Below are 15,645 nucleotides of genomic sequence, written 5' to 3'. Positions count from 1 at the left end.
AGTCTGATTGCCAGGCATGCTGCTTTTCTGTTTGTGCTCAATTTTTATTTTTTATATTTACCGTACTTTTCCATGTATAAACCGACGTTTTCTTACTGCAAAATAATGTTCAAAATTGGGGGTCGTCTTATACATGGATAGTGCATAGGGGGGATGGGTGATTGGTTGCACCCGTGATTCCCCCCCCAAAAAAGCTCAACAACTCTGGGCCATCTCCCCCCATTTTCTTAAATTGGAGTCCCCCAAAATAGGGCTTGTCTTATACATGGGGGTGTGTTATACAGGGGGAAATACGGTATATGTTTTTAAACCACTTACATACCACTTAGTTGCAACTGTCCCCAAGCAGTGTGCAAGCAACACAACAATGTAATAAGTTTAAAAATCAGTTGAAATTTTAAAATGAAAAGCGAGGACATTTCAGAATGTGATCATTCTCCTGCAGCCTGAAGTAACAGCAGCATCAGTCTACTGTCTCGGCGCTTCAACATTCATTCTGCGGCATGTATAAACCAAGCCTAGATGTAACCTGACAACTCAAGAAGTCCCAACAGTGGAGGAACGGCAGATGAAGATGATGGACTTTTCGGAGCCAGCCGACCTTGCTGGAAGAATCCGCGAACAGAAGGAGGAGGAGTACCAGGAAGAATGGATGAAATTTAAAGACTATTTAGTTAAATATGCTAAGATAACTTAATTGGAAAAACTTGCAAATAACAGATAGGCTTAGGATTTAAATATGTGATGTTATAGAATAATATGTTTAAAGTTAAAATGAAAAGAAAGAAAGATGTGAAGTGATTAAGTTAATTTTATGAGAAATCTGTTTTGGAAAACTGTTACAATGATATACACTGAAACTCAGCCGGGGGATTTGAGGAAGTCACTTAACAATGTTACTAAGATTGGGTTAAGTACAGTTAAGATCTATGTTTGTTTGTTTGTTTAAAATTTTTGGAAAATCAATTTTAAAATTTTGGGGGGGGAAAATAGATGTAACCTGACAACTGAGGATTGCACTTCGGCATTTGATGAAGTGGACTCAAGTCCACAAGAGGCAAACAATAAACCTGTTCACCTTTTAAGGTGAAGCAGGATTATGCAATCCCTTCCAGGCAACTACTTATTAAGCATTTGTTCTGATTTGTTTGCAGGAAGACCGAAGGATGCTGCGTCAAGCAAGGGATTTTCCCATCACGTTCCTTATCCTCAAAAGTCACATTGGGGGTGGGATAGGTTTGTAGCTCAAGAGCAGCAAATCAACTTTAACTGTGGAACCTGAATCTGCCAGCAGGTGCATGAATCCTGCCAGAAACCCTAGGTTGTTTTTGCTTCAGAAAGGAGGAGTGGGGAAAACCCAAAACAGGTGTGTGTTTTTTAGCTGTACAGCCATCTCAGGTTATGTACAGGCATCTCAGGTTAACGGAGAGGTTTGTTGATTTTGGCTTAACCCCACTGCAAACTACATAGTGTCGGATCTGTTTTCCTCATCATTCAGGTTCAGCTTGGCAAGCCAATCTCTTTTGTAAATAGATAGCAAGGACTTGGCCTCTGCAGGATGTCGTGGGGAGCATTTTTTCCAAACAAGTCCAGGATATCACGAGGATTTGAGCAAAAGTGACAATTTTAAAGCAGTGGTGCTTTAATTTGACTGTGTGAGGAGAAGATGCATTATCAGACGTCAGCAATTATGCATTTTACATGACACAGCATTCTTGCTTCATAAAGAGGGCATTGGTGACCTGTGAAGTTCTTTCCAACTACATGTTTCTAAGGCAGGGATAAACAACTGGCCTATTGAAGAGTAGCACTGACTTCCTTACACTTTCCTTCCTTCTCAACCCAAGGGCAAAAGAAGTCTGGGGCTGTGTGGTGCAGAACATTGGGGAATTGGTTGTTTAGCAATATCTGGAAATCACAGGTTCCCCATCTCTTGGGTGGACAGTACTGAGTTAGATAGACCATTGGGTCTATTAATGAGTTCCCTGTGTTTCTAAAATGGTGTTTGCAATAACTGAACTTCTGGGAGTGGCAATAGGGTGGGGAGAAGGCCCACCACCTCACTTCCTTCTCAAAGCGACCCCCCAGGAAAACAACTTGCTGCCCTTGCAATCTCAACTTCCTTTCCTGGCTGCTCCCCTTGCTTATTTTGCCAACCTATCAGATGTCAGGCACAATTCAAAGGTGAGGCTTTAACCTTACATGGCTTGGGTCACAGGCACCAAAAGGACAATCTGATCCTACTTTGGGAGCCCTTGCCACCATAGGTTAGGCAAGAGGCAACAAGGAAGTGGGTCTTTTTGGTGGTGGCTCCCAACTCAGGAATATTCTGCAGAGGGGTGCTTGCCTAGCACCTGTTGAGTGAGTTTCAGGCACTATTTGACGCTATTTTAAGCCTTGATGTTCCTGCATTGCAGGGAGTTAGATTAAATGACCCTCAGGGTCAAAAGGGTGGGATATAATGTTTTTAAAATATGGAAACAAGCAAGCCAATCAGCCTTACCTTGCATGCAGAAATACTACCAGTCACTTCGGAAGACGTTACAAGCTAGGGACCCTATGTTTTTACCTGCTGCCATACAGCTCAGTCAGTAGAGCACAAGACTCTTAATCGGAGGGTCGTGGGTTCGACTCTCATACTGGGCGACAGACCTTGCAGGGGGGTTGGACTAGATGACCCTCGTGGTCCCTTCCAGCTCTATGATTCTATGATTATTTGGCTTGTCCGGCACTAGATCAGCTGGTTGTGTTCCTGTGATAACTAGCGGTATCAGTTGCATAGGATATCCAAAAACTGAAGGTTCAATGGAATGCCTGCTGATCTCCATTTAATATCTAAAAGATGCCGTAAAGCATTCTGCTTAAGATAAACACTGCATCTGGGGAGACCTGCAAACTGCCTCCTTTTCACCCTAATGTTACATTCTTAATAACATGTTTACATGGACAGAGCCGCCCAGCTTCTGCTGCTTTATTTCTTGAAGATTAAAAATGAGAGGACAGGATGGCAGACAACTGGGAAGAGGCACATCTGTTTATTATCTGCAGTCTGGCAAGACTCCCTGGATGGGTAAGACAGAAAATGGGTCAAGAAGAGGTGGAGAGAATGACTGATGCTGTACTCCAGCCAAGGCTGCACCCTTCCTTTGAAGTCAACAGTAGCATGTTAATACAGACCAAACACAAGTTAAGTTGCATAACAAGGAGTGTAAGAATGAGGTTACTAAGCAACCCCAATAGAATGCATGGAGGAACTGTTATGGAAAACGTGGTCGAGTGCGAAGAGGCTACGGAGCCATTTTTGCAGTCGGAAAAGCAAAGGTTCTGCATCTGCAAAAGACATCCAAGCATTCTGCCTCGAGAACTATATATCCCAGCACCAGGCACAAGGCGAATGTTTCCATGATACAGGGTAGCACTGGGGAACCTGTGAGCCACAGCGGTCCTAATCTGGCCTGGGAGGGGGCTGGTTCCCCACCTGCCCCCCACCTGATGCCGTATGGGATACGGGCTGAGGGCAGGTGATGCTGCAGCTGCAAAGCAGTAACTGGGAGCCTCGAGCGGTGTTCTGGTTGCTCCTTGTATTTGGTGACTTTTAAATTGGGCATGAAATGAAGTTCCACTCAGGGGCTCCCAAGTGGAGCTGAGCCAAGCTAGGCTGGCCAGGAAACCTCACTTGGGATTGGCTGCAACTGATCCCTAACAAAACAGGATGCTGCAGCCACTGTCTGAAAACCCCGCTTTGGGAGGGCTCTCCCTTTGACTTCAAGCCAGCCTTGTTGCTGTTGGTTGTTTAGTCGTTCAGTCGTGTCCGACTCTTTGTGACCCCATGGACCAGAGCACGCCAGGCACTCCTGTCTTCCACTGCCTCCCGCAGTTTGGTCAGACTCATGTTTGTAGCTTTGAGAACACTGTCCAACCATCTCGTCCTCTGTCGTCCCCTTCTCCTTGTGCCCTCCATCTTTCCCAACATCAGGGTCTTTTCCAGGGAGTCTTCTCTTCTCATGAGGTGGCCAAAGTATTGGAGCCTCAGCTTCAGGATCTGTCCTTCCAGTGAGCACTCGGAGCTGATTTCCTTCAGAATGCATAGGCTTGATCTTCTTGCAGTCCATGGGACTCTCAAGAGCCTCCTCCCGCACCATAATTCAAAAGCATCAATTCTTTGGCAATCAGCCTTCTTTATGGTCCAGCTCTCACTTCCATACATCACTACTGGCCAGCCTAGCAAGGACAAAAAGCTGGGACACTTGATACCGTGCCCAAACTACCCCAACTCTCAAGTAATCTGAATCTTTTGCAACGTGTCCCTGTTTATGCCCTCTGGTCAACGTGACCCCATGTTAAAAACAAACCACTCTCCCAATAAAAGGATTTGTGGCTGTACTACATGTTTGAATGTGTTGTCGTGTGCAGGCAAAGTGACTCTCCCTGAAGCCAATGGAATTTAAGCTACCAGCCGGATAGCAGAGCCGGAATCTCCTCTGGGATCTACACAGTTTGTACAAATCAAGTAGCAGTACCTGAACAAGAGTCTCTCAGAGCAGTTGACTGATGAAAGGAAGGCTTTCCACATGCCCAGTTTTCCTTATCACTCCCTCCCTCTGAACAAGTCAACTGAAACAAGCAAATAAATTTCATTTAGCGTTTCTGTCTTACGAATGGTGTATTTGTGGGAGATTTTCCATTGCTCTTACATTTGCTCTGACCACACACAGTTGTATGCTTCAAGTTTGCATTGTTTCTTTTTATTTGATAAGGAAAAGTCTTATCGAACTGTTTTTTAAAACAAGAAAAAAGAAACTTCCCATTGTTTTCAGCAAAGTGACCTACTAAACTAGGCTTGGGATGAATGGTATTTTAAAAATTAGGGCATCAATCCTGCCATTTCTTTTTTGTGAGTAGTGACACTTTAATTAAAATAATATAATGTAATATAATTTAGTTATTTAGTTATTTACGTCTGTTTCCAAAGTTTCACTTATTTTACCTGTATTTTATTGAATATGAAGTTATGTATACTCGTGCTTTGAACCAGTTTATGGATTGTAACAATAATCTTATTATGTATACCATTTAGAGAGTTTTGTAATTAAGCAGTCTCTATTTTGTTCCCTAAATAGTGAATAAAGTGTACTATTCACAAATTATTTATTGAATTATGGCCTGTCTATCACCCTCATACATAAACACTTTTGCCCTTTGACAACTGTGTGGTACAGCTTAAATCATGAATCCTGACCCACAAGGCATGTTAAGAGGTACCCGGATGGGTGGTGAGGTCCAAAGTACCAACCTTATCTCATTGGGCTTACCTATGTTATGAATATAAACAGCCAAGCTGTTAAGAGTGGCCCCACAATACCCAATACAGATAACATTCCACAAACAGGGAGGGCAATTAAAATGCTGGTAGGCGGATTATACATCAGCTAGTGTCTTCAATGGCAGGAGCATAGGTCAGAGACTGAGCTCCATGATCAATATGTTGGAAGTAAAATGAGCCTGAAGGTTTTCCGTTTATCTCTCAACTTAATAATTTGCAGGTACCCATAAAGAGGCCACCTGGTCACGTACGCAGTCTAAGCACATCTGTCAGTTTGGCCTCTGCTACCAAGAAGCGTATTTCTGGATGGTGCTACTGGAGATTTCAGCCCCAGGCCATCTCAAGCTTGGAGTGCAATACAAAGGACTTCAGTTTGCCTTCTCGAAACCATATTTTTATTACAATGTGAGTTTCTTACAATACATACGAAGAGCAACCACATAAGCAATTTGAGGGGATAGGCTATCGCTCAGTGGGAGATGAAATGCTTTGCATGAGAACTGTTCCAGGATCAAACCCCTGGCAGCTCCAATCAGGGATAGGGATGGCCAATATATTGATATATTGTTGAAAACTGGTTTGAAGTCCACATCATGATATCCATTTTGTCCTGGCAATATATTGCAAATCATGATGTGTACATGCTATGCAAAAAATCACAATGTGCGAAAAACCATGAAGCCAGCCAATGCCTCTACATAGCTCCATCCTTATCTCAGACATTGTAATACATCAGTATATTGTGATGTTTACCTGGGGATATATATCACAAAGTTGAAAACCAGATATTGCCCAGACCTAGTCAGGGCTAGGAAAGGCTCCAGCCTGGTTCTAGGCCTTCATAAATACCACCCACTCACAATATTATGGTACATTTATTATGATGTATCTGAGAGCTTAGTGCTTATTGCCACAATAAATTTGTTAATGAGCAATAAAAAGTCAGATATGGCCCTACTGAAGAGTTATTTATTTACTATGTTCATATCTCACCTTTTCTCTGGGTGGTGTACGTGGTCTCCCCCCTTCCCATTTTATCCTCACAACAACCCTATGAGGGAAGGTAGACTGGGGGACAGAGACTGGACCAAGGTCACTGAGTCATGGCTACTGAGTGGGGATTTGAGCCTTGGTCTCCCAGGCCATAGCCCGACGCACAAACCATTACACCACACTCAACGCTCGCAGTCTGAAGCAGTAGCGGTCCTGCGCTACCCCACCCTCTGAATCCTGAACGTTGAATATGGCAGTCTGCAAAATAACCCTTAACACACAAGCAGCTGCAAAGGAATCTTGCTTGTGTGTGGAGCCTCTATGAGTCTGCATCTGCTCATTGGTTGGGGTTTTATTTAGCAGAGGGATGCAGTGTCCAGTCAAAGAAGTGCAGTCTAGCTTGTGCTTTAAACTGGGATTGTTCTGCATGTGAGTAACAGGTGAACAGAATGGGGAAGGCAACTCCAGGCCACTCCCTGCCTGGCCCTCAAAAGTCTTCCCAGGACTTGTTCTGCTTTGCACCCCGAATGTTTCTGCATGGCTGGAATGTGCGTTTGAACTCCGATCATGATTTTCCTTGCTCAGATGCAGGATAGAGGGTTGTGTCTGAGTGTGCATAGTAACTACCCTACTGTAGGAGGGCAGCAGTTCTGTTTACTGCTCTCTCTACCCTGTGTGGGTGTGAAAAGGATCCCACATCCCTGGACTAGGGTACCTGTCAGGGGACTGACATCGGAACAGGGAAGGGAGGCAGAGGGGCAGTTGGGATACAGGGAACCTCTGAAAATCTTGAAAAGCAGTTCCTCTTCCTGCGGTGGGGAAAGCCACACCTCCAGTGGGGAAGGGACCAGAGGATGCTGCTGGGAGCCCCAGCACCATACCTCGTCAGCCCCAGCACCATACCTCCCGGGTAAAGGAGGGGAACGGGTTAGAGGATGCTGCTGGGAGCCTCAGCACCGCTCCTGGCCAAGCCAGCCAGGAGGGAAGCATGCCACTTCCATCGCCCACCTTGCACAGAGGTGTAAAACGCAAAGAAGGAAGGAAAAGGCTGGGGGTGACTAAGCTCTTATGCTGGGGGAGGACCCGGAAACGACCACTCCCCGATTCTGCTAGCAATTGAGGCAGACATGAACTTGTGATTCTGCACTGTAAATAGTTTTTGCGCCTAAATAAAACCTGTAAAAGACACGTCAGTGTCCTGACTGGCTACTCACGAGCAACCACCATTGCCATCTGACAGTACCCTTTGCAGAACTGTATGCCAACATGTTCACAGATTAATGCATTACTATGCAATCTGCTAATAATCCACCAAGCATTGGGTCGTCGTCGTCGTTCCCCCCCCCCCCCCGCTTTTCCTTTCTGCCTCAAACAGAGTCCCTTGCCACCAACCAAGCCACCATCTTTAGAAGAGACTTTCACAAAAGCAACCCAGCAGAAGCAGAACTTAAGCGGCGAGGGGCCCGTGCTAAGGGTTTCAGGGTCAGTTCTGGATATCACCACGCAGAGCTGGTGAACGCCACACACTTGGCACATAAAGGGTGCCAGGTTCAACCTTCAACATTGGGGAAGTCTCCCTGTCTGCGGCCCTCAACTTGAGAGCTGTTGCCAGCCAGTTCAACACTGAGTTAGAAGACCAAGAAGACCAACCACTTACACTTCAACTCCTTCCGCACTTGCCATTAACAGTTGCATTGCCTTTTGAACCTCATTCTCACTACCTCTCCATTGAAAACCGCTTTCTGTCCATCAGCTGCTATTGCAAGTTATCTCACAAGTGCCTCTGAACAGGCACCAACTTCTCACTCGTGGTTTTGCACAGTGCTGGCATTTTCCAGAAGAGCTTTGCGCCAAGGCAAGAGACCACCCCACCAATGTGTGAAAAGTCCATGATAATGCCTCTTCCGTGTCAGGTGGACTCAACACACAGCCGGCAGAGTGAGAAAAAAGTATTCGGTTTCAAGATCTGAGCAAACAATGGGAGGGAGGAGCTACATCTTGACCATGAAGGGTCTATGGGGACAATTGCATCCTGAAATGCTAAAACAATGGGAGCATTATATTCCATCCTGGATCTACTGCAGCTTCCACATTCAAGACCATCCTTCATCTAGCTCAGTATAAAACAAAGACCCTGGATGGCTGCAGCCCCTACCTGGAGATTAAATCTGGTACATTTTGCAATCTTTGAGCTATGGCCCTTCCTCCAGTTCTTTATTGACACATTAGTTAACAATAGGCCCCACTGTTTAACGATGATGATGATGGCAATAGAATTCAGCTTTAGGAGCTGACACAGTAGTCTGTTGGCATCATAAAAGCGACTGCTTATGTTTACAGCCCCCAGGCCCATGCATGTGGTTCAGAGTGCATGACTAATGGAATAATTAGTCAAGGTCGGTGAGAACTAGAATGGTACTTTCTTTCGGGGTGGGGTAAGAGTCAAGATCACACTCCGAAGAGCTTTTCATCTCATGGCCCATAGCAACTTCACTTGTTTCTTTGCCTGTGCCCAAAGGAGAGATATGAGAGGGAAAGCATGTGTCTGTGTACCATCTCCAACTCTCTGGCTTTTTTTTAATGCTCCTCCACACGAAGAAAAGCCCTGAACATGAGAGGAAAATACTAGGATCAAAACCTTTTAAGGGGAGGGGAATTTTGTTATGGAGAGAAGCATTAAGGGATGTGAATTTCCACCCATAGCCTGGAATGGTACAGTCCACTTGCGAGAAGGCTTGAGTCAAGGGAGCAAAGTCTGTGCCTAAAACAAGTTTAGTTCTGCCAGGATAGCTTAGTTGGTTGAGCAGGAGACTCTTAATCTCAGGGTCGTGGGTTTGAGGCACATGGTGGGCAAAATATTCCTACACTGCAGGGGATTGGACTTGGTGACTCTGGGGGTCCCTTCCAACTTTACAATTCTAAGTTCTGAACAGCTTACGGACCCACCAAGCCCTTACTCAGTTTAAATAGGGTGCTTGCTGAAAATCAGCTGCAAAAATAAAATTATAAGGAAAAATAGAAATATTGGTTAGAATTATTTTTATGAATCAGTACAGCAAACCGAACTTCTCCAACACATAGCCCCTAAGCTAAATATTTAACTGACAAAATTATGAAGTACCATCAAGATCTCTCCGTACATAAATGCTATTTTCCTAGAAAACGCATTCCCAGTCGAGTGTTCCAATGGAGAGATATGAACTGCTACACTGCTCAGGATCCCCAAGAGGCAGATGTTTCTCATGAGCCAAAGCTCTTCAGTTACAAGAGTGGAGCAGCAATTCTTGGAATCAAAGACGGAGCTCTCTTGAGAGCAACTGTGGTGCAAAGCAGAGTTGGTATACTTGACAGGGGCAGAATTGTCAAAGTTTACTCAAGTCAGCATTAATGAAAGATGTTTGGGCAGCAGGTTTTGATGCTTTTTATTCTAAGTGTAAGGACAAAAATTCCTGTAGGCTCAGAAAATATATGTAAGCAAGCAGTATTATTAATATCGCAATGGAGTTCCTTTTATTTTCTAGATGAAGTCAGCACGCTAGATTAAACCACACTATTTATGGCACTATTTTATAGGCAGCCATAAGAGGACTCAGAAACTATTACGATCTTGTTAATGCTTGAAATGGTATTTATACTTTTCCCTCTTCACAGACCTGGCAGCTCATCTATAAAAACCCAGCTTCAAAATAGTTTTATCGTATTCTATTTTGACATGAGCAAGCATGCCCTGTCACTCACTCGCCATACACACACACACACAGAGGGGGAAAAGCTGCTGGCCTGTGTTAAATCATCAAAAGCAACGGTTTGACTGTCCTCGAGGCAACTTTGAAATAAAACCATTGCCCTGAAAATTCTGCACATTTCAAATATTTCAAAAAGCAAGGCAGCATTCCTAACCCATTGCTCTCCTTTCACTGCATCACAATAAGTACTGTTTAGGGCACTTCAGTCCTGGACAAGCCTACTCAAGAGAGAGAACTCACTTACAAATTACATGTGTCTAAGACTGAAGTACAAAAGACATGTAAAGGCACCTCAGCAAGTCAGAAATAGAGAAGCAAATACATTAAAATACCCATTTACTAGCAGACGACAACACTCCTTCTCCAGCTTTTATCGAAAACACGTTTCTGCCCTAAAACAGGGGTCCTCAAAGCGGTTGATATTGACCCATGGGGTCAGTGGGACTGTGCAAAAAATAAATAAATAAAAATAAATCTTTTGTAACCAGGAGTCTTGGGGGGAAATGGCATGAGCATGTACAGAGTGCACCTCTCATGCCAGTGAGGAACCTCTGCATTTATACCACAATATAACAGTATTCTTTATTTATTTTTACATTTCATAAACCTAGCAATGGTGGCTGATTAATAAATGTTGATTATATATTGATATTTCTTGACTTTGCTTCATTGACATTCCTAAGAATTTGGGCTGGGTTCAAAGACAACTTCACAAGCTTATCATGGACTCAACAAATTTTGGACTCAGAATTTTGGGGAACCTTCCTCTGTACAACATAATATCTCAACTTCCTATGCAGGTTGACTCAGGAGCAGTGCTCACTGTGTTCAGTAGGATCTGATCCCAGGTAAGTTAAGACGTGGTAGAGAAAATCTGCGCTGTTATTAACATTTAGGCTGCAAGTCAGTGAGGCTTAATGGCTCTTACTTCTAAGTAGACATGCCTACGGTATTGCATGATTAAAAATCATCGAATAAGCGCAATATGTAACCATAACATAAGCAACCTTTCGGGAAAATGAAAAGCATATAAACCAGGGTATATTTGCAGTGAGTTATTATTCTACAACCTCCCTAGACATGCACATGGTGTCTATTTTGGGTGGCGGGGGAGGTTTGATATAAAGCATGCAGAATTCAAAGACGCAGTATTTCTGCATTATTGCAAATGTATCCCAGCAAGATCAGAGAAAAAGAAACTGTTTAGCAAACAGCCTGAGCAGATTAACAGGCAGCTGGGCAGAAAATTGCCCCGATCAGATCCCTCCATTTGAAACATGATTACAAACTTGATTACAAACAAACAAACGACGACGAAACACGAGGTTTTTTTTACCTTTGCAGAGACATGATTTCACAAGCCATTCCTGAAAGTTTTCTCTGAAGGGGAAACTGGGAGCTGACCTCCTTCACTTCTTCCTCTCTGCACTGCACCGTAGTCTCGGGCTAGCCTAACATAAATCTTTTATTTTTTAAACCAAAAATAAAAATAAAATAAAATCCCTGCCCGCAGCCAGCAGCGCTGAAGGCTCCAACCCGTCGCTTCCTTCCTGCCTGGCTCCGGATTCAGTGCTCTAAAGCTACCGGACACATTCAGAGAGACACGCTCTCCCTTGCAAGCTGCCGGTTATTTACCGTGCGCGAAGGGAGAGGCTTCAGGTTTCCAGCCCGCTCGAGGTCTTCCCCCTTTTTTGTGCGCCCGTGCAAAGAAAAATATAAAGCCACCCTCCGAGTCCACTTTGACCTTTTGTTCCCGAGGAAGCAGCTGAAGCATCCAGCCAATCAGAAATAGCAGCGGGTGACAACCAGTTCAGGCTGCTCGCTTGCCTCCTCCTCTCCTCCTCGTAGGCGCGTCGCCATCCCGGGTAACTTGAAACTTTCCCCAACAATTCCGCCCCGCCTGTCAATCAACTGCGCCCAACGGAGCTTGAGAAGCCAGAGAGGGAGGCGATAAAAAAGGGACTTTCAGCACAGCATGGGAGGAAAAAAGAAGATATTTGGGGACCTCTGCAGCCCCGCAAGTCAAAAATAAAAAAATAGGGGGCTTGTTATTGACTGATGGGAAAGTGGGGTTGGGGGAGAGGAGTGGAAAACCCAAATCAGGACGCCGGAATAAAGCTGCAACGACCGGTTTCCTCCTGCAAAAGCATCCTACGTGCTCAAAGCCCCATCGCCACGGTCTGGGCGATGGGACTTCGCGCGCCGCATGCAGCGCTTTTGCTGTGCAAGCCTCTCCAGACATCACGTTAAGCACGTCGCTGTCACTTATTCATTTTCGGGAGGGGAAGGAGCAAGCAAACCAGAGCATCTTTCCAGTGCACTGGCACAAGCCCCTCGGGAGCTTTTTAGGTAACAAGCAAAAGTGTCTTGGAGAACGCCTTGTTAAAGACCAGCAAAAGAATTTATTGTGGAAGGCAGAAATGAGGGCAAGCGATACTTGCCTTCTTGATGGTAAGGTAAAGGTAAAGGGACCCCTGACCATTAGGTCCAGTCGTGGCCGACTCTGGGGTTGTGGCGCTCATCTCACTTTATTGGCCGAGGGAGCCGGTGTACAGCTTCCGGGTCATGTGGCCAGCATGACTAAGCCGCTTCTGGCGAACCAGAGCAGCGCACGGAAACGCCACGTACCTTCCCGCTGGAGCGGTACCTATTTATCTACTTGCACTTTGACGTGCTTTCGAACTGCTAGGTTGGCAGGAGCAGGGACCGAGCAACAGGAGCTCACCCTGTCACGGGGGTTCAAACCGTCGACCTTCTGATCGGCAAGTCCTAGGCTCTGTAGTTTAACCCACAGCATGGTAGTCATGGGCAAAGCCAGGGGCTGGGGGCAGGGGTGGGGAGCTGGCCCCCAAATCAAGTAAATAAAAAAAAGTAGAAATTGTAGAAAGATTTTAACAGATTTTTCTGAGCACTCGGGGTCCAAAGAAATTAATGAAAAAAAGAACAACAACAACTGTTGTTGAGACATTTCATTCTGAATCTGCAAGAGAAAGCCGGACAGAGGATGTTGTCAGGTGGGTCTCCTGCCCCTCCCAACATAAAATCCTGGCTACGCCCATGATTCGCAAAATCCACAAACACATAAGCCTATCCAATGGTGCTGCTGTTTTAGGTTGGGATTCAATCATGGGCACATTTGGGATGCTCAAGTAAAGTTTATTTTGTGACAAACCCACTTCCCCTCAAAATATTTTTTCTTTTTGCAGGAAGGGAAGTGATGGGTAATGCGCTGGAAGGTGTGGGTTGGCTGCTGCTTGATGCAACATGGTGTGATCTCCGCAGAAACAAATAAGAATTAACGTACGATAAACAGCCCACGTCATCTAACCTCCCTGCAAACTTTGCGCAAACAAATAAGGACAAATGCTCAATAAACACTGTCGTCGTCATTTATGAATCACTTCCAAGGAAGCATCTTGAAGCAATTTCACAATGCAATGGAAACACATATAGAACAATTGCATGTATCAACACAATTTTGAATGAACAGACTGCTGTTTTTGTGGCAACAGGCTAACAGTTGCCTCTCTGAGAAGTATTTATTTAAGGCTTTTATACATAGCCCTTCACAATATATCCCCAGGGCGGGATAACTAAAACTTTCTCCCCTTGCAAATGAAAATGCATAGTTAGGCAGCAATCCTATGCATATTTACATAAAGTCCAGTCACAAAAGGTGTGCGCAGTACCAGCTTCTTATCAAATTTTGTTTTGTGTTTTTGGGGCACTGGTTATTTCATAACCATTTTTGTTCTAGTTTCCTTGCACGTGTTTGTAACAGGGTAAAAGTAGTTTATTGTTCTCATTATTGTTATTATTGTTGTTTGACGGTGTTGGGTAAATTTTATTATATATTTTGCAATGACGGTGGTTTGTTTGATTTTTAAATTCATTGCTAAAATAACCATGTTTTGTCCAACAAAGCCATCCTGTCCGCGTAAGGACTTCTGCTTGCACAGAAGAATTCTCCCCTTTCCTCTCCCCATGATCCTCCAAAATCTGTTCCTGGAGGGTTGGGGGAATCCTCAGAGCAGATTTTAAGGAGTGGTGCGAGGAGGGGGGGAATGGAGGGCAAGTTCTGCTGCACAAATGGAAGTCTTTGCACGAACAGGATGACTTCATTGGATACAATCCTTTTATAAACAAAGTGTGGAAGAATAAAAAGAAGACAGCATTCAAAGGAAAAAGCAGGCAATTAAAGGAGCAAGGTTTCAAGTATATGTATAAATATTAAAAACGAACTGTTGAAATTCAGATAGCACATTCTCCCTCTCCTTCTCTCACACACAGTGGTCATGCACCCAGCTGGAGACGTGCACATCTGTAAGTGATTAATAAAACCTAGAAACTTCTGCTCCTTTTAAGTAGATACTGGAAATCACGTGATTTACTTGACCAGCCAAATATTTAATAACAGCTATTTTGTTTTGTGAACTGGCCTGAATAATTCGTTACTCCTTAGTTCTGGACTTGTCAGCGACATAATAAATAAGGCATGTGTGCCTGTATACATCACTGACGCAACCCAGGAGCATGGGACATGCAGAGGGAGGTTTCCCATTGACAATCCTTCATATATTTCCAAAACAATAATGCCAATTTACAGCTATTGACACTACTGTATCATTCTTACAACCAGGTATTGCATCCCTTGGTCACACTGCGTACCTTATGCATGCTTTCTTTAATGTCTTTAAAATATTCCGATACAGAGTATTTCTTAATATTTACAGATTTGTTTGGTTTTTTTAAAAAAGTCTCAAGGTCTGATTTTCATTTTCAAAAATGAAACAAAATTTGTGTGTGTGTGTATATAGGTAAAGGTAAAAGGACCCCTGACCATTAGGTCCAGTCATGACCGACTCTGGGGTTGCGGCGCTCATCTCGCTTTATTGGCCGAGGGAGCCGGCGTACAGCTTCCGGGTCATGTGGCCAGCATGACTAAGCAGCTTCTGGTGAACCAGAGCAGTGCACGGAAACGCCGTTTACCTTCCCGCCAGAGCGGTACCTATTTATCTACTTGCACTTTGACATGCTTTCGAACTGCTAGGTTGGCAGGAGCTGGGACCGAGCAACGGGAGCTCACCCCGTTGTGGGGATTCGAACCGCCGACCTTCTGATCGGCAAGTCCTAAGCTCTGTGGTTTAACCCACAGCACCACCTGGGTTATATATATAACCTTGCGTGTATATGTTAATGGAATATGGAAAAGCTTTGTCTTTTGACATCTCTGTAAGAAATTTGTTTCAGAATTAGTTTGGGGCAAACTTTCTGTCAAACCCTGGAGGGGTGCAACTCAACTGATATTTCTGCCATTTCCCCTCAGATTCCTGGCAGTTTCTAAATTTGCACAGCCTATCTGGCTATTCTTCCCCTTATGTGCCTGTAACGTTATGAAGACCAACCTTCCACAGCCTGGTACTCTCTCCAGATGTTTTTGGATAGCTCCCATCAGTCCTAGCCGGAGTGGCCATTGGCGTGCTGGCTGGAGATGATGAGAGTTGTAGTCAAAAACATCTGGAGGGTGCCAGTTTGCGGGAGACTGAAGCAGGCCTATATGAAGGGCCCCCAACCAATAGATCC

General features: G+C 44.5%; 1 protein-coding gene across 3 annotated transcripts in view; it reads right to left on the bottom strand.

The window, feature by feature from the left end:
- Nucleotides 1–15,645, bottom strand: part of FAM13A (family with sequence similarity 13 member A) — a 134,757-nt gene that overhangs the window by 54,947 nt on the left and 64,165 nt on the right. The window contains exon 1 of one of the 3 annotated variants that reach the window (XM_083571109.1): nucleotides 11,399–11,896. The exons of the other annotated variants lie outside the window; for them this stretch is intronic. Within the exon in view, the coding sequence (XP_083427235.1) occupies nucleotides 11,399–11,427 (29 nt within the window). The 5' untranslated portion in view covers nucleotides 11,428–11,896. Of the gene's footprint in view, nucleotides 1–11,398; nucleotides 11,897–15,645 lie in introns of those variants that run through there. 3 annotated transcript variants of the gene reach the window in all.

This window comes from Podarcis filfolensis (genome assembly GCF_964270895.1).
Source record: "Podarcis filfolensis genome assembly, chromosome: 9".
NCBI lineage: Eukaryota > Metazoa > Chordata > Lepidosauria > Squamata > Lacertidae > Podarcis > Podarcis filfolensis.
This window is presented reverse-complemented; position numbering and strand designations above follow the sequence as displayed.